Below are 24,503 nucleotides of genomic sequence, written 5' to 3'. Positions count from 1 at the left end.
AGGGAATACTTTTTGAGAGCCTTTTCTAAAAGCACCTGTTTAACCTGATTTCATGAACAGGGTTCAGTGGCTAGTTAGAAGCCTGTATCTATGCCTGTATCATTTCTTCGGGAGGCAAAGGCTAAAGGTGGAATGTCCAAGATAATCAAGGTAGTTTGTTCCATTTTATCTTCATGTTCTACTCAGCTTCTGTACTCACTATAAAGACCAGTTACAAAGGGTTGTGTTCATTGACTTTTAATCTGGTAATTAAAAAGGCTATGACCACCATGGAGTACTTTCAATGCTGGAGCAGTGACCAACATGTAAGCTTTTACTCTATTTTGTGAGAGTACAATTTAATCCATGGAATAGGGTTTCCAATTATCCCAGTTTGCCCAGGACTTCCCCAGTTTTACTACTTAAAATTCCCACATGCCAAGAAATCTCCCAGCCCTGGGCAAACCTAGACAGTTCGTCATTCTATCTGAGGGGCCCAGAGTTTTTGACAGACTATTTGGTGAAGTTAACTTTCTAAAATATTTCCAAGAGTTGGAAAGATAAGGTCAAAAATAGTCCCCAAACCTACTTTTTAAGGAAAAAAAAAAAATCCTTATAATGATCAAGCAGCACATGACATTTAGAATATGTATCTAACTAGCCTGTATGACTTCCAGGTATTTGCTACTGCAATTGTAAAGACAAGCATTTCCAAGGGCAAGGGAACAGTCTGTCTCAGAGTGCTTCATTTAAGCAAGGACATGCTGCCAACTTGAAAGGAAATAAAGGCCACACTTTGTCTATGGGGGGATCCTGCAGTTATTCCCCTGCAAATTTAATTCAAACAGGTATTGAGATCTGAAACATGGAGATATCCACAAATTAGAGGATACTTGGTTTTTAAAAAGGAAAGAAAGAAAATCCAGGCCACAGAGAACTATATCAAAGCAGCAATAGTGGTTCCTTTTCATGTTAATCACTGTATTGCTATGAACATGTTTTGAAAGTCTATCCTATGAATGAAATTTATTGAGATCTTTTTTATAAAATACACATATAAATTTTAAAACAAAACTATTGTTTTCAGGTAAGTCAATTTCATCTTTTAAAAAAATGTGTATGCAAGATGTACAAATCAGTGCTATTTTAATACTTAGCTTTTAGAATGATTATACAAATATGCCATTCAACTAGTGTATTAATGATACCTCAGGAAAATGCAGTCTTACTTAAATTTTGTCATTCAAAAATATACCTCTTTAGAATACCAATGAAAGAATTTATTTAAAGTAATCTCTTTTGGAAAATTGTATCTTATTCTTTCAAGCAATTTAAGGATCTGCTTGACTCATAAAACTGATGATGACCCACAGAATACTTATTATATGTTCAATGCGTACATGTATAAGTACATGTACTTATAAACTGTATTTGAACTTATACATTGTATTACATTAGAAAAATTTCTTTGAGAAACCCTTTTGTTTGATGTGTTATTAGGGTCCCAAACCAACCTATAAACAAAGATCCCCAGAGGAAGTATTATAACTGAATAGCAACTTGATTCTGTAATAGAGTAGAGACATTTGTCGCCAAAAAACATGATACAAGTTAGAAAAATTACTCTAGAAATTGTGTTTTAATTTCCAGGTTCTAAGCAAGCTGTTTTGTCACTATACTTGTTAAAGTTTAACATATCCATCGTCAAAGGTATGACCAAAGTGAATAAAAATATTTAAGCCCAAAAAGTTTAAGGGAACTCTGAGACATGATTGACGTTCAAGTACCATTTTTCAAATTTTAAGGGCTATTGGCATCTGCCAAGATTCAAAACAAAGATATATATCTTGGGAGTCATCAAAATAAACTTTACTTTTTTGGTACTTCCCTTGTAAGATCCCATTTCAAATGTAAGGACATTGAAATAAAAGCCTTCAATTTAAGATAGTATTGCAATTCCTTTTTAGTCATGTAACTAGAGAATTCTAATATATATTCCATGTCTTATTTTGGTTCCTATACATTAATCCTGCAAGCCTTTGACATTAGTGTATTCTGCAAAGTATTGATTGACAATATCACCAGTGTCCACCTCTAGACATACGTACAACTACATTTTGCTTCTAATCTCTCAGACCCCAGTTACACAGACTATTATAATAAGAAATGTATCAGAGATATTCAATGCCATGATACTGGTTTCAATTAATTGCATGTGCATTATATAAATTGTGGCCAGTAGTCAACAGATGGATTAGAAAGCAATAAAAGTAGCTGAAACTGAACGCAAATGCACACACAGTAAATATGCATCTTAAAAAAAATGTATACCAAGGTTGAAACATGCTAACAGGGAAGGTGATCTGCCACCACTCAAGTCCTGAAATGACTTATGATATAGTCTATTATTTTTCTTAATTGGCCACCAACTCTTCATTGTAGTCTCCTTTCCTAGTTAAATGCTGGACATTAAGAGTGATACAACTACATCAGAAGGCTCCAGTACTTACAGTGGAGACAAAAGGACCAGGCCAGTAAACTCAGGCTGACAAGTGACTACCATAGGACAAGCTGAAAAATCTGGCCCGGCTCTTTTGCATATGTTTGACACTGGCCGGCTCTGAAATTAAAAATATGACTCTCTGTCCCCACAAAGTTTAAGTGAAAAACTACTTTTTAGAAAGAGCTTCAGAAGTCTTTCATACTACTTATATATTTACTCCAAAAGCTAAATTAAGTACATTGTGAGGGGGGAAATTGACCCCAATTTATAGCTGGTTTAAAAAAAAAATAGGCAAATTGAACCATCTGAAAATAGGGTTTGTCATGGAAACAACATGCTAATGTAACAGTATCCCAAGTAGCCTTATGGTTTTCCAGACACGTCCTATTTTGCCACCAGTATTAAAATAAACAAAAGAATACACTGGTTTTCTATATACTACATCATTTAAAATAAATTGTTTTCTAAAAACAAAGGCTGGTGGTGGCTTAAAAATGTCTTCTAAAGCTATATAACCACAGCATGTAAAACCTTTCTGCATCAAATTCATAGTTACATTATGTTAAGGACACCTACAATAAGACTGCTTTAAAATATATTTTTGGATAGCAATTAATGCCAAAAACATATTTTTCCAGAAATTATCTAATTGAACTACTTGGTGAGGAGATAGATATGTGTGAATTTGGCCTAAGAATACTATTTGTGTGTGTGTGTGTCTATACAATAAAACCTTCTGTCTACTATATTATGTTAATGTAACACAGAAAAAGGGAACACAAAATTGCATCTTGCTACGTAAAATAAAATGCTACATTTTTAGTAAGATTTAATTTTTTTCATTTTCCTTAAAATGAATAATGACTTATAAGACAATTGCATTATAACATGGAAAGTAACTCTATTGTATCAATGATCTTCATTTTAGTTCCTTGTCATTTTATCACAAAATGTTTTCATGGGAAAATTTAGTAAAGGTTTTTTTAACCTGTAAAGGTATTTGAGGTTTTCCATCTAGCATTTTCCATTTCTCATAACCATATTTCCATATTATGAAATTTAAGTAAACTTGACATCTCTATTTTATAAAAATTAATGCATATATACTTATGTGTATCCTTATCTGTATATACACATATATACACTCATGCATAAATTCTGACTAACAGTAGCCCAACTAGATAATTTATCTGGAGAAGGTTCCTTGAACAATTGAAAAAAGGGGTCTTCAGAAGCAAACAACAAAACAGCCTTACAAACCCAATTGCTGTTTAAAATGTTTATGAACACATAGCCAGTTAACCATTTATTGATTGCCTATTTATGGTTTTGTAATATCCAAGATTATGGAAGAGATAAGATAATACCTCTAAAAAATATGAGAAAGGTGACGATTTTAAAATAAGCCTCCATAATATAAAAAGTCATGTAAATTTACCTTCTGAAAGAAAAGAAAGCTTTAATATTAAAATTAGAGTTCTCTTTTAATCCTGAGTAAAGAAATAATTTGCAAACTTCTATTTTCCACTGTCATGAAAACAGGTCTTTTCTTGGGACTTCACAAATGTCAATCACAACAATGCAAACAGAGTAATTCTTTGGAAAGACTGATCTGAGGGCTTAAGGGTAGACTTTTTTCATTGAATTCCTGAATTTTTACACTGTGGGATTGGCTATGAGACACCATAAAATGTAAAATAGTTCAGACAGCTCAAGCTCTATTATTTTCAGGCACAAAAACCATATAATTTTGTACAAAACTTTGAATTTTTTATTTGCGAAATTAAAAATACGGTATTTTATATATATAAACTTCTATTCCTCTATAAATATAGATGATTTTGTGATAGTGAACAGAATAAATGTATACCAAATTCAAAGACCAATATCTTTTTAGCGTATGACAGACATAGATAAATTTAGGTCCTAAGTACCGGCATTTAGATAAATTCTTAAAGTTTAAAACAATACAATCAGGAGGACTGCTTTTATCCTCTTCTTCACAGAGAACTAAAGTGAATATTTTTAAATGGCTTTGTAAGATTTACATTTGACACATTTCTGTAAATCCAAAAGAGGAGCACACAGGATTTAATGCAGTAGACCTGCACACATTTTCCCTTTAGCATGCATGCCCATATCTTGTTTACTTCAGGCCCTATCTCCCCATCAATTATTCTACCTTCTTTAGCTCCTGAAATCTTACCAGGTTATTATTGGTGGTGTGGATTGTTCCTCCCTCAGAATGTGTTGCTGAATAATAATCGTAATAAAATGTTGAAAGTGTTCAACTTTTACATTTTAATGTTTCTGATATATGTCTAGTTATTTGATTAAAAATAAGAAAATAGCACTTCAATTTGAGGAAGTCCATTACACTGAAATATCCTTCAAGTTTTCAATTTCTGTTTACATTTTACTGTCTTGTTAAGGAAAGCAAAGATCAACTCCTTAACAAAGCTTTCCAGGTGATCTCAACATTTCCATTTTACAGACCGGTAAAATCTAAGGGCAGGCTGTCTCATTCCTAAAGGCAGGTTGCCAGGCATCCGTATGCAATTAGAATTAACATTTTATAACCCATATCTTCAGTCTCTTCCAACCCACACAAAGCTTCATGCTTCTTCCCAAATCTCAGTAACCACATCTTTCCATGACGCTGGCCAAACCCATACCAGGTTTTAGACACTAGAGAATGAAATGAGCTCACCCCTCAAAAATTAGACTTCAAAAAGTTTGGCATTGGTTCTCTCACTCACCCTGTAACCAACTAAGGTGGGAGAAGGGAGTGTCTGGGCGTTAAGGGTGACCTTGGAGGGAGGCTGAGACTGCCAATGCCCACACTCGTGGGCTCCCATGAAGTTGGGGGAAAGTTCTGGACAGTTAAAAATCCAGCTTCAGGAAGTCGAAACGATGGGCCTTCGCAATCCACCGCTGACCAAGGGAGGAATTGGAATGTACGGGGGCCCACCTCCAGATTTGGAAGCTTTGTGGAGTACTGTACCATAAGACCCCTACCTCAAGCCAGGAAAGGGAGGAAGGGGTCAGACGGAGGGGGAGGGGGTAGAAGGAGGCGGCGGGAATTGACCCTGGCAGCGCAGCCCTAGTCGCACCCCGCAGTGCTGAACTCGCTCCGGAGCTGGCGCCCAGCCGGCCCCGAGCACTAGCTTCAGGGAGAGGCGCGCGAGGACGACCAGGAGCGCTGGGCGGTTGCACTCCAGTCTTAGCTCCTTTGCAATACTCCGAAAAGGGCAAGAAGGAAAAGCCTCAAATGGTTAAACCGCCCTAAATAATTAAAAACTTTTGAAAAAGAAAAACGCGTGATCGGTCGTCATTTAAATACAAATATACTTACAAAAATCTTACACAGGCTATTTACAATCATAAAAGCGAACAGTCCTGGTACCAGAGTGTGAGGGCAAGAGGTCTGTCCATCCTCCCTCTGGCAGTCGGGCCCTCGTGTCCTTTTGCCTCAGGGACGGAAGCTTTTGCAGGAGCTGAGTTCTTCAAAGGAGCCTGCGAAAGAGAGTTACCTAGTGAGGAAGCCTCGAGATGTCAGGATTGGCACGAACTCCACGGGGCTGGCTTTGGGCAATGGCTGCGCCCCGGCCGAGGCCTGGGCATGGGCTGAGCCCCAGGTCTCAGACGGTAGTCTCCCCTTGTTTGCTGTTGGTGAGCCTCGTATAGAACTTCCTCCAGGAGTTGAGAGTCTTGCCGGACCAGATCCAGAAGCCCGACGTGATGCCCACGATCAGCGTCATAAGATACTTGATCATGAAGACCGTGAAATCCGGGCTCATGGGCGGGTGCGGCGGGGCGCCTCCGCCCGCCTGGAGGTGAGGGCAGGGGATAGCGTAGCTCTTGCAGCTCTGGGCCACCCAGCTGCGTTCCCACTGGTCCCGGAAGGCCTGCTCGTAGAAGTAGCAGGCGATGACGATGGTGGCTGGCACAGTGTACAGCACGCTGAAGACGCCAATGCGCACCATGAGCTTCTCCAGCTTCTCGGTCTTGGTGCCATCGTGCTTCATGATGGTGCGAATGCGGAAGAGCGACACAAAGCCGGCCAGCAGAAAGGACGTGCCGATAAACAGGTACACGAAGAGGGGTGCCAGCACGAAGCCACGCAGCGCGTCCACGTTGTTGAGCCCCACGAAGCACACTCCGCTCAGCACATCACCGTCCACCTGGCCCAGCGCCAGGATGGTGATGGTCTTGATGGCCGGCACAGCCCAGGCGGCCAGGTGAAAATATTGTGAGTTGGCTTCGATGGCCTCGTGGCCCCACTTCATGCCAGCCGCCAGGAACCAGGTGAGCGACAGGATCACCCACCAGATGGAGCTGGCCATGCTGAAGAAGTACAGCATCATGAAGAGGATGGTGCAGCCCTCCTTCTTGGTGCCCTGCGCCACAGTACGTGCCCCGTCCTCGGTGAACTTGTCGTTACACACCACTCGGTCCTCCAGGAGGAAGCCTGCGATGTAGGCCACGGCCACGGCCGTGTAACAGCCGGACAAGAAGATGATGGGCCGCTCCGGGTAGCTGAAGCGCCGCATGTCCACCAGGTACGTAAGCACCGTGAAGAGCGTGGAGGCGCAGCACAGCACTGACCAGATGCCAATCCAGGTGCGCGAGAAGCGCAGCTCCTCGGGTCCGAAGTACATTAGCCCGTACACCTTGGTAGGCTCACAGGGTGCGCCGCAGTCCTTCTCCCCCAGGAAGTGGTAGTTGAGGTAGGAGGGCACCTTGAGGGCGCGCGGGCAGGAGAACTTGCCTCGCTCCGACGCGCTGGCGCCCCCCGGGAAGCCGCCACGGTGCCCTCCGCCGCCGTGCTGAGGGTTGCTTGTCCAAAACTCTGGAAGCAGCGAGGGCGTCGGGGTGCCCTTGTCAGACGTGTTCTGGCCCACGCACAGCTCGCCGGCGCCGTGCACCGGGAACTTCTCGCACTTGAGCGTGTCTGGCCACTGGAATCCGAACTTGTTCATGAGCGCCTCGCAGCCCTGGCGCGCGCGCTCGCACAGGGAGCGGCAGGGCGGCAGCGCTTGCTCTAGCACGGTGCACACGGGCGCGTACATGGAGCACAGGAAGAACTTGAGCTCAGCGGAACACTGCACTTTCACTAGCGGGTAGAACTGGTGCACCTCGAGGCCCGCGTCCTCCTGGTTCGTGTGGCCCAGCAGGTTGGGCATGATGGTCTGGTTGTACGCGATGTCCGTGCACAGCGGGATGGAGATGGGCTGGCAATAGCCGTGGTCCGGGATGGAGATGCCCCGCTCACCGTTGTACTGCTGCCCGCTCTGTTGCTGCTGAGGCGGCGGCGGCGGCGGCGGTTGCTGCCCCGGCCCGGGCCCCTGGCCTGGCCCCTGGCCCGCCGCCTGCGCCCGGACCCCCAGCAACAGCGGAGCCTCCAGCAGCCAAAGCAGCAGCAGCAGCTGGCGCGCCAATCGCCGGGGGTCAACTGGGGGGCGGCGGCGGCCACCGACGTCCCCGCTCCCCTCCTCCGCCAGCCGGGCCGAGAGCGCCCCGGCACAAAGTTCCCAGCTCACGCCGCCGCCGGCGGCCCGGGACTTCTTAGGCACCTCCTCCTCAGCCATACTTTCTCGGCTCCTCTCTTGGCGCCGCTGCGCTGGGGCTGGCAGGGGCACGGCCGGCTGTGGCACCCCCTGCGGCCAGGGAGACCTCTGCGCCGGTGCCCTCCGTCGAGCCCAAGCCGCGTCCGGCCCGCTCCCCCGGCTCTTGCTCTGCGTACCGCAGCCGCCGCCGCCGCGGAAACTTGCGATTCATGAAGCGCGGGCGGCGGGGAGAACCCGGGTGGCTCGGGTGCGCCGGGGTCGTGTCCCGCCTTCCTGGCCCTCGGCTCGCTGGCTCCCGGCTGGCGGCGCCGCGCTAGTGGCCGCGGCCCCGTAGAGAGCGCAACTCTCCGCAGCCCAGCAGGCTCGGCTCCCCCCTGCGCCTCCGCCTCCTTCTCCGCCGCCGCCGCCTGACCATTTGTGTCAATCCCTCAACTCGCTCCCTCTCCTCTCCCTCGCGCGCCCTCGGACCGGTTTCCAGGCGCCCCGCAGTCTGTCTTTCACCAGGAGGGAGGAGCCTTGAAACCGACGCAGAACTGGAGGCTCAGGGACCGTCGCCCAATCGCGGCTCCGGCTTCCCGGCGCAAAGGGAGCCGGCCGCCTCCTAGCCTGAGCGAATGCCAGCGGCTGGCGGGCGGGGTAGGAGGAGGCGAGAGGAGGAGGAAGTGGTGGTGGCACTACTCAGGCACAAAGAGTAGGATTGCTATGAAGCGGGACAGGCTTGGTTGCTTTTGCTTTTTCAGAAGAAAAGGGCGAGGACAAATAGGAGAATGGTCCCATATGCTACTGGAGATAATGAATAGGAGTCAGAGGACCGCGGGACTTAGCTTTTCTTTTCTTGTATCCATTATCATGTTTAAAAATCCTGCTCTTAACGCTGGTTACCAACAGCAAACCGGGTGCTGCTTCCAGAACAGATGCCTTTGACTTAAGGAGCGCACGGTTTCCTTTGAGTTTGTGTCTGTCGAGGTTTTGTTTAAAATATTACATTAATAAATCCTCTAGTTCACTGACTGGGCTTGGCGGGCTTTGGTCGCGCCATTTCCCCAGAGGAGACGTTCACGGGATTGCTGTCAAATGAAACGAAACACAAACTTTGATGGAATTTGGAAAGTAAAGCCAGATGCGCCTTCTGCTAATATCATTCTTGTAGTCAAACTCCTTTTTTTCCGCCTCTTTAATCAAGTCAGAAACAGAAGCAAAAGAAAACTATCCATTAAATTTTTGGAGAGGAAAACTTAAGAACCCGACGACCGAGGCGGTGGGGGCGCCTCTCTGGGATCGTCCTCGCCGCTCCAGACCGCAGAGGTGGCGCCGGCGGGAGCTGCACTCGCCGGCAGCCTAGGCCCTTGGGGAGCCTTTCTAAACCCTGGGGACGCCCACGGCTCTGATGGGAACTCCTGGGACCTGGGCCATTTAGGTTCCACAGGCTGGGCTACAGAGCTGGAGACGCCAGTTTAACAAACAAAACAAACAGTCTGAAAGCAAACAGCGAACTGCACATTCTCTTCCTAATTCCAAAACAATATAATCCGTCTCAGCAGACGCACATTAATGTTGTTTTCCTTGTAAGATTATTTTAAATGGTGGTTTGACTATGTGATTCAGTTTTATCAGAAAAGTGCCATTGGACTATTAATTCTTCGATTTTTTTTTTTTTTTGTGCCTGTGATCAGACTCTGTCTCAGCGTACTTTTCGCCAATTACTGTCATTCCTTTACACATTCATTTGTTTAATAGATACCAACCACCCATTGTGCTATAATACACTCTTAATATACACTCTTAAGTCGTAGAGTATAAAATGAAGGAGACTTGTGCCAGCCCTAGAGGAGGGCATAATACAATGGGGCACAGAAATGCAAATCACTTGTCACAGTGTCCATCCCAAAGCCAAAAGGGCACAAGGAAAGCAACCAGCTCAGATGAAATGGGGTTCTGACGGAGAGGTAGGTGCAAGGTGCAAAAGATTAAATCTCAAATTCACTTGAATTGCCGAAAGCGGCCAGAGAGATGAGTGTAGCTGAGGCACTTTGAGGGGAGACAGGAGGAAAGGTTTTAGTCCAGACTGAAAGGTTTGGGCCAAATTATACAGAAAATAGAAAACTATTGGAAGATCACTTTCCCCACATAAGCAGGGAATGATTTCAGGGTGGCTGAAAGAGGGCTCTTGAGGCAGGCTGTCATTAGGAAGCTTTAACATTCATCTACACATAAAGGTTACTAGTTAGATGGGTGTTACTTGTACTACATACTAACAAGTCTCTGATAATTTCACTACTCAGCATGTTGGTGTCTACACATCTTTACCTACCAAAGCAAAATGACATCTATTTGTCTCAGATACATGTTATTGTTTTTCAAATGTTTATATAAGCAGTACATTCATAAAATGCATATTTGCTTTAATGTATTTCTGATTGCTAGCATTTTTTTAAAGCAACAGGTACTAAATGCACAATTATGTGAGCATGTGTATGTGTGTTGACTGTAATTTATGACACATTTTGATATTGAAAAGGAGGTTGGGAAGCACAGCTTTCTGAGGTCCTTTGAACCATTCAGTAAGTGTTCATTTTACACTCTAGGATCCTGGTCCCCAGGCTCCCAGGGACACTTTTTCTCTAGCCTTTCCACTCTGATGCTCATTCCTCTGCCGATGGTATCCTGTGTTTAGGAACTTTATCAAGCCATCTGTCTCCTATCACTCCTGTCTTGGAAAGACTTAACCTGTCTTGTATTCTATTCTCTCACGTCATTCGAGCTGACTAGGCTGAGTGAAAAGTGAATTTATTCTGATGTGTTAATTACCAAGAAGCATCATATGTGTTAAGCATCCATCCCTACCATCACTCCAAATCCTTCTCCTTCTCCCCTAAGGGGTTAGGGCACAGAGAATATGGCAGAGCACTCAGTTCTGTTTCTCAGAGTAGAAGACACTGTCTTGCTTCAAAAGTTGTTCTACTGAAATTCTTGAACTTGTTTTATATTCCACCTGACAGTGAAGTTTACTACGAGAAGGCTCAGAAGTACAGCCAGAGTTAAAAAGAGAGAGAGATGTACCCTAGAACTTAAAGTATAAAAAAAAAAAAAAAGAGAGACAGAGAGAGAGAGAAAATGTCATTCTTACCAGATTATGAAACTGGAAGCAACCAAAGATGTCATCTAGAAATGAGTTAATTTTCTGCAATCTACAATTAAGAATATTGGACCCAGAAATATTAAGGGATGTGCCTCAAGTTAAATGGCCCTATTTGGCTTGAATATCATTAGAAGCTTATTTTAATCCTTCTATGTTCCTTTAAGTAGCTCTAGTACTTTTAATCTTTTTTTAAAAGTTAGTTTTCTGTGGAAGTTCTCCCTCAATAGAATGTGTAAATAAAAAACCTTATAAAAATTTGAAAAAATCATTTTCTGAGAGTTGTCTTCCAAAGTTTAAAAAAAACAACAAACTTCATTTTCATTTATTATACAAATAAAATATTTAATTTATCAAAACTATGTAATACAGAAGAAGGTACTAAAATCAGAAACAATTCAGAGTTTTAGTCAGTAATAACCAGAGTCATGAAAGGAGGCCTTTTGGAGGAGGTCATGAAGGCAATGGGTAACAAAATATTAGAAGAGAAATATGAGCAATGTATTTTAACAGAGTATAAAATGTACTATTTTCTCAAGATGTGGAAAAATTTGAGATCCACAGATAAAAATTACTAAGTATGAACTATTATGAACTTGGTAATAAAAATATTTCAGTTAGGTCAAAACTATAAACAACCCAATTCCTCCTTGATACTGCTTTGTCAAGCATCATACTCAGTCAAGTTTTCTTATATTAAAGATCTTGTTTTATCAGGCCTTTCCCAAATCTTCTGAAGTTTCTCCAGACTGCTTATGTCAGGTTGAATGTGGATAATTAGCAGGGATAGAGATCCAGTTCCAATTACATATAGTTGAGTGTACGCAGACACACAGGCAGTTAGGTGAATGCTCCATGTGCAACCTGAAGGATCTTAAGCTTTTAGGTGAGTTGCATTTTTGCTGGCTTGTGGGTGGCAGACTTGAATTGTCTTTGTTGAAGAATAGAGATTAACATTGGTTAAGACTATATTTTTGAAAACCTACTGTGTATACTTGGTGTTATTTTGCACGATGTTTCCATACATTGTGTTGCTTAAACTTTGAGGAAGGTGCTAATTATCTTATCCCTCTTTTTTTTTTTTTTTTTTTTTTTAGCCTTTTTCTTTTTTTTTAGAAGCAGGGTCCCATTCTGTCTCCCAAGCTGGCATGATCATAGGATCATAGTTCGCTGCAGCCTCAAACTCCTGGGCTTGAGCAATCCTCCCACTTTAGCTTCACTCCTTGTTGGGACTACAGGTATGCACCATCATGTCCATCTAATTTTTTAAATTTTTGTTGAGACAGGGTCTTGCTGTGTTGCCCAGGCTGGTCTCAAACTCCTGGGCTCAAGCTATCCTCCCACTCAGCCTCCCTATGTTATCTCCTTTTAATAGATGAAGGATCGAAGGCTCAAAGCACTTAAGTAATTTGTATAAGATCCCATAGCCAGTAAGTGCCAGAATGGGGCTTGTGTCTGACCAAGGTCCATGGACTTCCAGTTAGTAACACTATGTGATCGTGTCCAGTGAAAAAATCACAGAAGAAAATGTGGTTTCTGGGAGCACATCAGATGATTGCTCAGTATTTAACATAGTTTTCTATACCAGGATATATATGCTAGGGGCTTAAATGCTGGGATTCACTGATGCATTAGACCACCCTCTCCAAAGGTGTACTGTGAGATAAATTTGTTCAAATAAGTTTGGAAAAAAGGCCATACTCTGTGTCCTTATTGGAGATTCACATTAGCCTAATATAATCTCTGAGAAGTGCTGAGCTGAAGAACCCTTTTAAACTTTTGTCTTATTTAGTATTTCCCACATTTGGAATATACATATACAAACACACACTTGGAATACACACATGTACATACATACACATACATAGACACACATATATATTATACTGCATCAATATTTTGCTTGGCATTAATGCTCTGTGAGATTCAACTTGAAAAATGCTGAATTAGACCTAATATATTTTGGATTTTTATTTTATAAGGTTGGACTCTCACCCCTGTATTACTTTTGAATGTCAGGTGTAGAAAGTAAGAACTTGGCCTCCTATGCTTTGAGTTCCTGACTCTTCTTGAATTCCTAGTGAAGGGAAGTTGGTTAAGGAGCTGATAGTAATAGAGAAAACTCAGACCATACTATTCCCTTCTTTCTGGGTGGCACCACCTAGGAGTCTATTATATCGTCTTTTTAGAGACACATTAAGTATAACTCTACTAAAGCTTTCAGCGTAGTTCTCTATTTCATTTCTTCTTGAATTTCCAACCCAGAAATTACTACATAAGCTATTTCTTATCTTCCATAACATCTGTATTCTTCTGCAACAATTCTAAAAATGAATGTCTTTTCTTTCTTTGTTTTTCCTTTCTTTCTCATACAAATCTGCTCTCGACATTGGTAAAATAGTTCTTGAATTCATTCACATACAGAAGCTCAATTTGCAGACTCATATATATATATTTCCCTAAAACCACTTATCAAAAGAGATTTTCAGTGTGATTACCTTGACTTTTATCTTATAGGGTACTTACAGCTAATTGATATTAAGATCCTGAACTAACTTATTATTTGAGAATCAGCCGTAATTTGTTATAATTTACATTTTAAACATAGCAAGACTTAAAGATTTAATATAAAGGGGTGGCTCTGTAGTTCTAAATATGAATCATGGATTACTTGTACACAAATCTCACAAAACATTTTTTATTTTTTAAAAAAGATAAGAAGTATGAAAGAGGAAACAAATCACTATCACTGAATTTTCATCAAGGTAGGATAATAACCCAAATTTTCTTGTAATTAAAAAAATTAAACTATAATAGGAAATTTTGCTAAATACATTACTTAAACATCAGTTTCACAAAAAAAGTGCATATAAATAGTATTTCATGACTCTGCTTTAATTAGTTCTGTTGTCATGTCATTGTGCAATTGTAAACGGTGTATACTATCTGGGAAAACTTTTGCAAAACATGCAGGCATTTGTATTAGATTTAGAATGTAGTCCTTCTTCGAGTCCCTGGGAAAGAAATATAGATGATTCCTTGTAAATTAAAACCTTATGCCTCATCCGCTTAAAGAGGCCTGATTGGCTAAGATGTGGGGTGCTGAGTTTGCAATCATTTTGATGCAGAAATAAATTTTAGGAGAATAAGTAAAACTTGTGCTTCTGTAAGTGAACATTTCTATTCTCCCTTCTAGATGATTTGTGTATGGGGGAAATAATGTTATGCATCTGTTAAAATTATAGTCGATCAAATTGTTTTCTTCTTTTTTGTTTCTTGCTTTAACCTGAAATCTCCTGGCTGCATAAATTGACAGGGAAGTCAATTGAATGTTTCTAAAGTTTGGGTACAAATATTTCTTAGAATAATATCTTTGGGGTCGGGGGCTGGCAAGATGACCAAATAGGAACAGCTCTGCTCTGCAGCTCCCAGTGAGATCAGCGCAGAAGGTGGGTGATTTCTGCATTTCCAGCTGAGGCACCTGGCTTATCTCTTTGGGACTGGTTAGACAGGGGGTGCAGACTACACAGGGCGAGCCAAAGCAGGCTGGGGCATTGCCTCACCCGGGAAGCACAAGGGGTTAGGGAACTCCCTCCCCTAGCCAAGGGAAGCCGTGAAGGACTATGCCATGAGGAACCATGCATTCTGGCCCAGACACTGTGCTTTTCCTACAATCTTCACAACCCACACACCAGGAGATTCCCTTGTGTGCCTACACCAGGGGCCTGGGATTCAAGCACAAAACTGGGTGGCTGTTTGGGCAGACATTGAGACACTGAGCTAGCTGTGGAGTTTTTTTTGTTTTTGTTTTTGTTTTTTTCACACCCCAGTGGCACCTGGAATGCCAGCAAGACAGAACCGTTCACTCCCCTGGAAAGGGGGCTGAAGTCAGGAAGCCAAATAGTCTAGCTCAGTGGATTTCACCCCCATGGAGCCCAGCAAGCTAAGATCCACTAGCTTGAAATTCTCACTGCGAGAACAGCAGTCTGAAGTTGACCTGGGATGCTCGAGCTTGGCGGGGGGAGGGGTGTCAGCCATTACTGAGGCTTGAGTAGCAGTTTTTCCCTCACAGTGTAAACAAAGCTGCCTGGAAGTTCAAACTTGGTGGAGCCCAACAAACTCCTCCGAGCTAAAGGAGTATGTTCTAACCCAATGCAAGGAAGCTAAGAACCTTGAAAAAAGGTTACATGAATTGCTAACTAGAATAACCAGTTTAGAGAAGAACATAAATGACGTGATGGAGCTGAAAAACACAGCACAAGAACTTCGTGAAGCATACACAAGTATCAATAGCCAAATTGATCAAGAAGAAGAAAGGATAACAGAGAGTGAAGATCAACTCAATGAAATAAAGTTAGAAGACAAGATTAGAGGAAACAGAGTGAAAAGAAATGGACAAAGCCTCCAAGAAATATAGAACTATGTGAAAAGACCAAATCTACGTCTGATTGGTGTACCTGAAAGTGATAGGGAGAATGGAACCAAGTTGGAAAACACTCTTCAAGATATAATCCAGAAGAACTTCACCAACCTAGCAAGGCAGGCTAACATTCAAATTCAGGAAATAGAGAGAACACCACAAAGATATTCCTCAAAAAGAGCAACCCCAAGACACATAATCATCAGATTCGCCAAGGTTGAAAAGAAGGAAAAAATGCTAAGGGCAGCCAGAGAGAAAGGTCGGGTTACCCACAAAGGGAAGCCCATCAGACTAACAGCGGATCTCTCAGCAGAAAGCTTTCAACCCAGAATGTCATATCCAGCCAAACTAAGCTTCATAAGTGAAGGAGAAATAAAATTATTTACAGACATATGCTCTCAGCAAATGCTGAGAGACTTTTTCACAACAGGCCTGCCTTACAAGAGCTCCTGAAGGAAGCATTAAACATGGACAGGAACACTAGTACCAGCCACTGTAAAAACATACCAAATTGTAAAGACCATCAACATTATGAAGAAACTGCGTCAACTAATGGGCCAAATAACCAGCTAACATAATGACAGGATCAAATTCACACATAACAATATTAACCTTAAATGTAAATGGGCTAAATGCTCCAATTAAAAGACACAGACTGGCAAATGGGATAGAGTCAAGACCCATGAGTGTGCTGTTTTCAGGAGAGCCATCTCACAAGCAAAGACACATATAGGCTCAAAATAAAGGGATGGAAGAATATTTACAAAGCAAATGGAAAGCAAAAAAGTAGAAGGGGTTGCAATCCTAGTCTCTGATAACACAGACTTTAAACCAACAAAGATCAAAAAAGACAAAAAAGAGCATTACATAATGGTAAAGGGATCAATGCAACAAGAAGTGCTATCCTAAATATATATGTACCCAATACCAGAGCATCGAGATTCATAAAATTCTTAGAGACCTACAAAGAGACTTAGACTCCCACATAATAATAGTGGGAGACTTTAACACCCCACTGTCAATACTAGATTAATGAGACAGAAAATTAGCAAGGATATTCAGGACATGAACTCAGCTCTGAACTAAGTGGACCTAATAGACATTTACAGAACTTTCCACCCTAAATCAACAGAATATACCTTCTTCTCAGCACCACATCACACTTATTCTAAAATTGACCACATAACTGGAAGTAACACACTCCTCAGCAAATGCAAAATAATGGAAATCATAACAAACAATCTCTCAGACCACAATCAAATTAGAACTCAGGATGAAGAAATTCACTCAAAACCACACAACTACATAAAAACTGAACAACCTGCTCCTAAATGACTATGGATAAATAACAAAATTAAGGCAGAAATAAATAAGTTCTTTGAAAACAACGAAAACAAAGATACAATGTACCAGAATCTCTGGGACAGACCTAAAGCAGCCTTTAGAAGGAAATTTATAGCACTAACTGCCCACAGGAGAAAGCAGGAAAGATCTAAAATTGACACCCTAACATCACAATTAAAAGAACTAGAGAAGCAAGAGCAAACAAATTCAAAAGATAGCAGAAGACAAGAAATAACTAAAATCAGAGCAGTGCCGAAGGAGATAGAGACACGGAAAACCCTTCAAAAAATCAATGAATCCAGGAGCTGGTTTTTTGAAAAGATTAACAAAATACATAGACCACTGGCCAGACTAGTAAAGAAGAAAGAAAGAAGAATCAAATAGACACAATAAGAACTGTTAAAGGAGATACCACCACTGACCCCAGAGAAATACAAACTACCATTAGAGAATACTATAAACACCTCTACACAAATAATCTAGAAAATCTAAAAGAAATGGATAAATTCCTGGACACATACACCCTCCCAAGACTAAACCAGGAAGTAGTTGAACCCCTGAATAGGCCAGTAAGAAGTTTTGAAATTGAGGCAGTAATTAATAACCTACCAACCAAAAAAAAAAAAAAAAAGAAACCCAGGACCAGACAGATTCATAGCTGAATTCTACCAGAGGTACAAAGAGGAGCTGGTACCAGTCCTTCTGAAACTATTCCAAACAATAGAAAAAGAGGGAATCCTCCCTAACTCATTTTATGAGGCCAGCATCAACCTGATACCAAAACCTGGGAGAGACACAACAACAACAAAAAATTTCAGGCCAATATGCCTGATAAATATCAAGGCGAAAATTCTCAATAAAATATTGCCAAAGTGAACCCAGCAGCACATCAAAAAGGTTACCCACCATGATCAAGTCGGCTTCATCCCTGGGATGCAAGGCTGGTTCAACAAACGCAAATCAATAAACATAGTCCATCACGCAAACAGAACCAATGACAAAAACCGCATGATTATCTCATTAGATGCAAAAAAGGCCTTTGTTGAATTCAATACCCCTTCATGCTGAAAACCTCAATAAACCAGGTATCGATAGAACATATCTCAAAATAATAAGAGTTATTTATGACAAACCCACAGTCAATATCATACTGAATGGGCAAATGCTGGAAGCATTCCCTTTGAAAACCAGCACAAGACAAGGATGCCCTCTCTCACCATTCCTATTCAACATAGTATTGGAAGTTCTGGCCAGGACATTCAGGCAAGAGAAAAAAATAAAGAGTATTCAAATAGCAAGAGAGGAAGTCAAATGGTCTCTGTTTGCAAATAACATGATTGAATATTTAGAAAACCCCATCGTCTCAGCCCGAAATCTCCTTAAGCTAATAAGCAACTTCAGCAAAGTCTCAAGATACAAAATCAATGTGCAAAAATCACAAACATTCCTGTATACCAATAATAGACAAACACAGAGCCAAATCATGAGTGAACTCCCATTCATAATTGCTACAAAGAGAATAACATACCCAGGAATACAACTTACAAGAGATGTAAAGGACCTCTTCAAGGAGAACTACAAACCACTGCTCAAGGAAATAAGAGAGGACACAAACAAATGGAAAAACATTCTATGCTCATGGATAGAAGAATCAATATCGTGAAAATGGCCATAGTGCCCAAGGTAATTTATAGATTCAGTGCTATCTCCATCAAGCTACCATTGACTTTCTTCACAAAATCAGAAAAAACTACTTTAAATTTCATATAGAACCAAAACAGAGCCTATATAGCCAAGACAATTCTAAGCAAAAAGAACAAAGGTGGATACATCATGCTATCTGACTTCAAACTACACTAACAAGGCTACAGTAACCAAAACAGCTTGGTACTGGTACCAAAATAGATATATAGACCAATGGAACAGAACAATGGCCTCAGAAATAATGCCACACGTCTACAACCATTTGATCTTTGACAAACCTGACAAAAACAGGCAATGGGGAAAGGATTCCCTATTTAATAAATGGTGTTGGGAAAACTAGCTAGCCATATTCAGAAAACTAAATCTGGACCCCTTCCTTACACCTTTTACAAAAATTAATTCAAGATGGATTAAATAGTTAAAACTATAAGAACCCTATAACTATAAAAACCCTAGAAGAAAATCTAGGCAATAACATTCAGGACATACATGGGCAAAAACTTCATGACTAAAACACCAGAATCAATGGCAACAAAAGCCAAAATTGACAAATGGGATCTAATTAAACTAAAGAGCTTCTGCACAGCAAAAGAAACTATCATCAGAATGAACAGGAAATCTATGGAACGGGAGAAAATTTTGCAATCTATCCCATCTGACAAAGGGCTAATATCCAGAATCTACAAAGAACTTAAACAAATTTACAAGAGAAAAACAAACAACACCACCAAAAATTGGATGAAGGATATGAACAGACAGTTCTCAAAAGAAGACATTTATGCAGCCAACAAACATATGAAAAAAAAGCTCATCATCACTGGTCGTTAGAGAAATGCAAATCAAAACCACAATGTGATACCATCTCACACCAGTTGGAATGGTTATCATTAAAACGTCAGGAAGCAACAGATGCTGGTGAGGATGTGGAGAAATAGGAACGCTTTTACACCGTTGGTAGGAGGGTAAATTAGTTCAACCATTGTGGAAAACAGTGCAGCAATTCCTCAGAGATCTAGAACCAGAAATACCATTTGACCCAGCAATCTCATTACTGGGTACACAGCCAAAGAATTAAAATTCTAAAGACACATGCACACGTATGTTTATTGCAGCACTGTTACAATAGCAAAGACTTGGAACCAACCCAAATGCCCATCAATGATAGACTGGATAAAGAAATTGTGGCACATATACACCATGGAATACTATGCAGCCATAAAAAAGGATGAGTTCATGTCCTTTTCAGGGTCATGAATGAAGCTGGTAACCATCATTCTCAGCAAACTAACACAGGAACAGAAAACCAAACACCGCATGTTCTCACTCTTAAGTGGGAGTTGAACAATGAGAACACATGGACACAGGGAGGGGAACATCACACGCCAGCACCTGTCAGGGGGTGGGGGCCTAGCATTAGGCTAGGAGGGATAGCATTAGGAGAAATACCTAATGTAGATGACAGGTTGATGGGTGCAGCAAACCACCATGGCAGATGTATATTTATGTAACAAACCTGCACGTTCTGCACGTGAATCCCAGACCTTAAAGTGTAATAATAATAATAAAAATCTTTGGAATTATGATTACGAACAAATGAGCTGGGTGCTATTATTCATTCCTGTATCCCAGCACTTCGGGAGGGCAAGGCGGGAGAATCACTTGAAGTCAGGAGTTCAAGACTAGCCTGGGCAACATAGATCCTGTCTCTACAAAAAGAAATTAAAAATTAGTTGGATGTGGTGGCACATGCCTATAGTTCCAGATACTTGGTAGGCTGAGGCTGGAGCTTTGCTTGAACTCAAAAATTTGAGGCTACAGTGAGCTGTGATTACACCACTGCACTCTAGCTTGGGTGACAAAGCGAGACCCTGCCTCAAAAAAGAACAAATGGGACATGTACCCAGGTATTTTTGCTTCAGATATGACAATAATTTTTTTGGCCAGGATAAAAAAAAGCACTCAGCTGTTTGTACTTTATTAGAAATCTAGCTGAAAAGATCCTTTTGCTGTTTTTAAAAAAAAGAAAAAAGCAAAAGAGAAAGCATTTTCCTGCGTGGAAGTTGCCATCATATCATAGTACCTGATTTAATCTTTTTTTTGTCGTTGAGACGGAGTCTCGCTCTGTCGCCCAGGCTGGAGTGCAGTGGCCGGATCTCAGCTCACTGCAAGCTCCACCTCCCGAGTTTATGCCATTCTCCTGCCTCAGCCTCCCAAGTAGCTGGGACTACAGGCGCCCGCCACCTTGCCCAGCTAGTTTTTTGTATTTTTTTAGTAGAGACGGGGTTTCACTGTGTTAGCCAGGATGGTCTCGATCTCCTGACCTCGTGATCCGCCCGTCTCGGCCTCCCAAAGTGCTGGGATTACAGGCTTGAGCCACCGCGCCCGGCCCTGATTTAATCTTCACAACAACTCTGGTGCAGGTTGCAGGATAGTCACCCTCATTCACGATACAGAAATGGAGTCTTAGGAAGGTGACTTGCTCACACAGCCTGTCAGTGGATGAAAGAGGATTCACATGCGGTTACCACAGGTATGAACACAGCCGCATGCCAAGGGAAACAAGATCCATTCCAGAAGTTCTGTAATCTAATTAAATCAAGGTCATTAGGAAATACAAAATTCTTCTATGGACCTATCTCTAAGACAGCCATTTGGATCTTTTAGTGTGAAAGATATCAAACCCCATACAGGCAATGACAGAAGGCCATTTCTTACACCTAACCATGACAAAAACTAGGCTGCATGGTGAATCCTTCTTAGATGAGGGAAGGTGTTTATGTAGGGAGGTAAAACCATAAATTCAATATGTAGCTCTCCTGTGATTTGAGTTGAACCAGGGGTAGAACTTTAGGGGATGTACTCAGCATTTTCAAATTTATTTCTGCATCCAAAGAAAGGCCTGGATATTGGCGTATTCTTTGGTGCTGGGTAAAAGGCATCATTGTGTCTTTTATCATGGCAAGTTTTTCTTGCTCTGCTGAACCTCAGTTTCCTCATTTATAAAATTAAACTGATAACCTAGTGGGTAGTGTTTATCTTGCTGTCTTTAATATACTGTAATTCTGATCACAACAAAGAGGTATGTGTGTTTATATTTAAAAGTCAGAATATTAATGAACAGGCAAGTGCATTTGTTAAAACTGCCCCAGCACATTGATTTTAGGAATCTGCATTATTGATGTGATAGCATGAAATGCAATCGGGATCCATTTAAACCAAGGGCTTTTATTTTCAGCTTTCATTTCCCCTCAGTTCTCTCAAGAACAGAAGCAAGGGGAATCTCTGTCTACATGGGTTAGTGTGCTTCCCCTTAGGCCTTTTCAGACTGTGGAGTTCATATGGCATTCTGTTTGCTGCAGGTCCTGCAGATTAACATGGAACTTTTAGCTTCGAAAGTGAACTTTGCAATGATTAGACACTATATATGTGTTTGAAAAATGTGCACATAGATCAAGATTGGATCTGGTGATTTTGATATGGTTAAATTTTCCATTTTATCCCATTCTTACCACTATGTCCATTATTTCTGAAATGTTCCATATTCCTATTGTTGTGCATCAAACCAACCCAAATTTAGTAGCATAAAATTATAACCATTCTATTATGCTTATGATTCATGGGGCCAGGTATGTGTCCAGGGTCAGTGGGAATGACTTGTCTGTACTCCACAGTCTGAGAACTCAGCTGGGAGGACTCCGACAGCTGATACGGAGTGGGGGTAACTAGAGCAGTTGAGGGCTGAAATAGCTGGGGCTGGAAGATCCACTTCTGGATGGCTAGACTCTGATGGAACTGTAAGCCACAGTGCTTACTAGTGGCCTCTCCAGCGTGGAAGCCTTAGGGTAGTTGAGGGCTCTTCCTAGTGGCTCGGTGTTTCAACAAACAAGGCACAAGCTGCGTGTTCTTTTATGACTGATCCTTGGACCTTACGTAGTGCCACTTCCAATAGATTCTAATGATCAAAGCAGTCACAATCCTGACCAGATGTGAGTGGAGGGCACAGGCACTGCCTCAAGGGGAACAGTGTCAGAGAATTTGTAGCAGCTTTTAAAACTGCCGCACAAAGAAAGCTTTATGCAATAATTTTCTATTATCAAGGTTAAAGATTGCTGGAGTAATAACATTCATTAAACACCTACTATGTGCTTGTTAATCAATTTTATGAGGGATGTCCTATTATTATCTCCATCTCACTGAAGAGGAAAATGAGGTGTACAGAGGTTAAGGAACTGGTCACATCCTAATGAACATGAGAATGGAGATTTGAACCAAGGCTGTCTGACTACAGCATGTAGGACCTTAGCCACTGGCCTATAGAATTCCCCTTCAGCTAACTAGAGTAAGGCCTTTTAAGAACTGTTAAACAAACATTTTAAAGCTATAGGCACTCACCAAATATTAAGACATATTTTGAATAAAATCGTTACTAAAATTGACTTGGTGGTCTTGAACCCATGGCAATTGACAAAAATGTCTCACCTCTGCATAGACACCTGTATGTTGGCAGAGTATTTTCTCGGCAGGATTGGGCAAGCTTGAACTGGCAGAGCTGGAGCCCTCCCCACGAAGAATGAGTTGAGTCACTAGGCCTGAGAGTTACTGGATCATGACCGTTGGGAAATCAGACATTCATCCTTGGCTCTTTTATTTTTTTTTTCTTTAAGAGAGACAGGGTCTCATGGTCTCGTTCTGTCACCCAGCCTGGAGTGCAGTGGTGTAATCATAGCCCACTGCAGCCTCCAACTGCTGGACTCAAGCAATCCTCTGGCTTTGGCCAGAGAGTAGCTAGGACTACAAGCACACACCACCACATTTGGCTAATTTTTATAAAATTTTGTAAAGACAGGATCTTGCTATGTTGCCCAGGCTGGTCTTGAAATCCTGGCCCCAAGAGATCATCCTGTCTCGGCCTCCCAAAGTGCTGGGATTATAGGTGTGAGCCACTGTGCCTGCCCTAGCCTGTCCTTGACTCTTAGTTGGATATCATTCCATAGTTTAGAAATGGTTTTTCATCCACAATTTGGCTCTTATCAAGACATATTCTAATGTAAAGTTGTTTCACCTTTCAGGACAATTAGAAAGTAGATAGCTAAAACATAAAAAAGACAAAGTTCTCATTTCCTGAAGTCAAATTTCACACATCAGACCAAGTTATCTGGTGGGCTCATGTGCTACAAAAAACATAAAATTACAAAGAGACGCACTTCTCTGATGAATTAAAAACCTGTGTCCTGCAGGAGCCCTGCTTTTTACTAAAATACCTCAGCATGCAGCTGAGAGTGTAACCACTGGGATGCCAGCCATGAAGTGTTAACGGCTTGGAGAGAAGGGGCCCACCCCGGAGCTCTGTGACTTTAGAATCAATTTGGATACTGAAATGTCATCTCTGCCAGCCCTGTTTCCAGTTTGCCTCATACGTGGGGACTGGTGAAGACAGGAAATGGGATTTCCCCTATCCCCTCACTCCCATCCACCCACTAGGAGCTCTCCCAGCTGAAAATGGCTGTCATGGCTGCTCTGCCCTTACACAGCAACAACCAGAGGCTACCTCAGGGTTGTTCCTGCTGCACATCTGCCCTCTCAGAAATGGGTCTATAATGGGCCACACAGTCCTGCAGTGTCCTGTGCTTCCCAGAGCATCTTCCCCTTCTGCACGGACCCAATTTTGAGAGATTTTCCTGTCCATGGTGAGAAAGCTCCTTCAGCCAGTCTTGGCATTCAAATGTAGACAAGGTCTTTGTACTTTACTCCTTCTCCCACAAAATAATATAGGATATTTTCCAAAAGTTGAGCTAAGAGACTACCCGAGCAATTCAATCAAAAGTTTCAATTCAAAGCATTTCTCAC

General features: G+C 41.7%; 1 protein-coding gene across 1 annotated transcript; it reads right to left on the bottom strand.

Annotated features, from left to right (window-relative positions):
• Window positions 1–3,296: 3,296 nt before the first annotated feature.
• Window positions 3,297–8,634, bottom strand: LOC105475481 (frizzled class receptor 1). The gene has a single exon (XM_011730745.3). The coding sequence runs from the start codon at window positions 8,071–8,073 to the stop codon at window positions 6,124–6,126; it is 1,950 nt and encodes a 649-aa protein (XP_011729047.1). The 5' UTR covers window positions 8,074–8,634; the 3' UTR covers window positions 3,297–6,123.
• Between the last annotated feature and the right edge of the window lie 15,869 nt (window positions 8,635–24,503).

Source organism: Macaca nemestrina, chromosome 4 (genome assembly GCF_043159975.1).
Source record: "Macaca nemestrina isolate mMacNem1 chromosome 4, mMacNem.hap1, whole genome shotgun sequence".
Classification (NCBI taxonomy): Eukaryota; Metazoa; Chordata; class Mammalia; order Primates; family Cercopithecidae; genus Macaca; species Macaca nemestrina.
Note: the sequence above shows the minus strand (reverse complement) of the source record. Positions and strands in the feature narration are given on the sequence as shown.

What these genes read in the sequence shown, in the direction of transcription:
- LOC105475481 (XM_011730745.3), bottom strand. Translation starts at nt 8,073, where the DNA reads ATGGCTGAGGAGGAGGTGCCTAAGAAGTCCCGGGCCGCCGGCGGCGGC.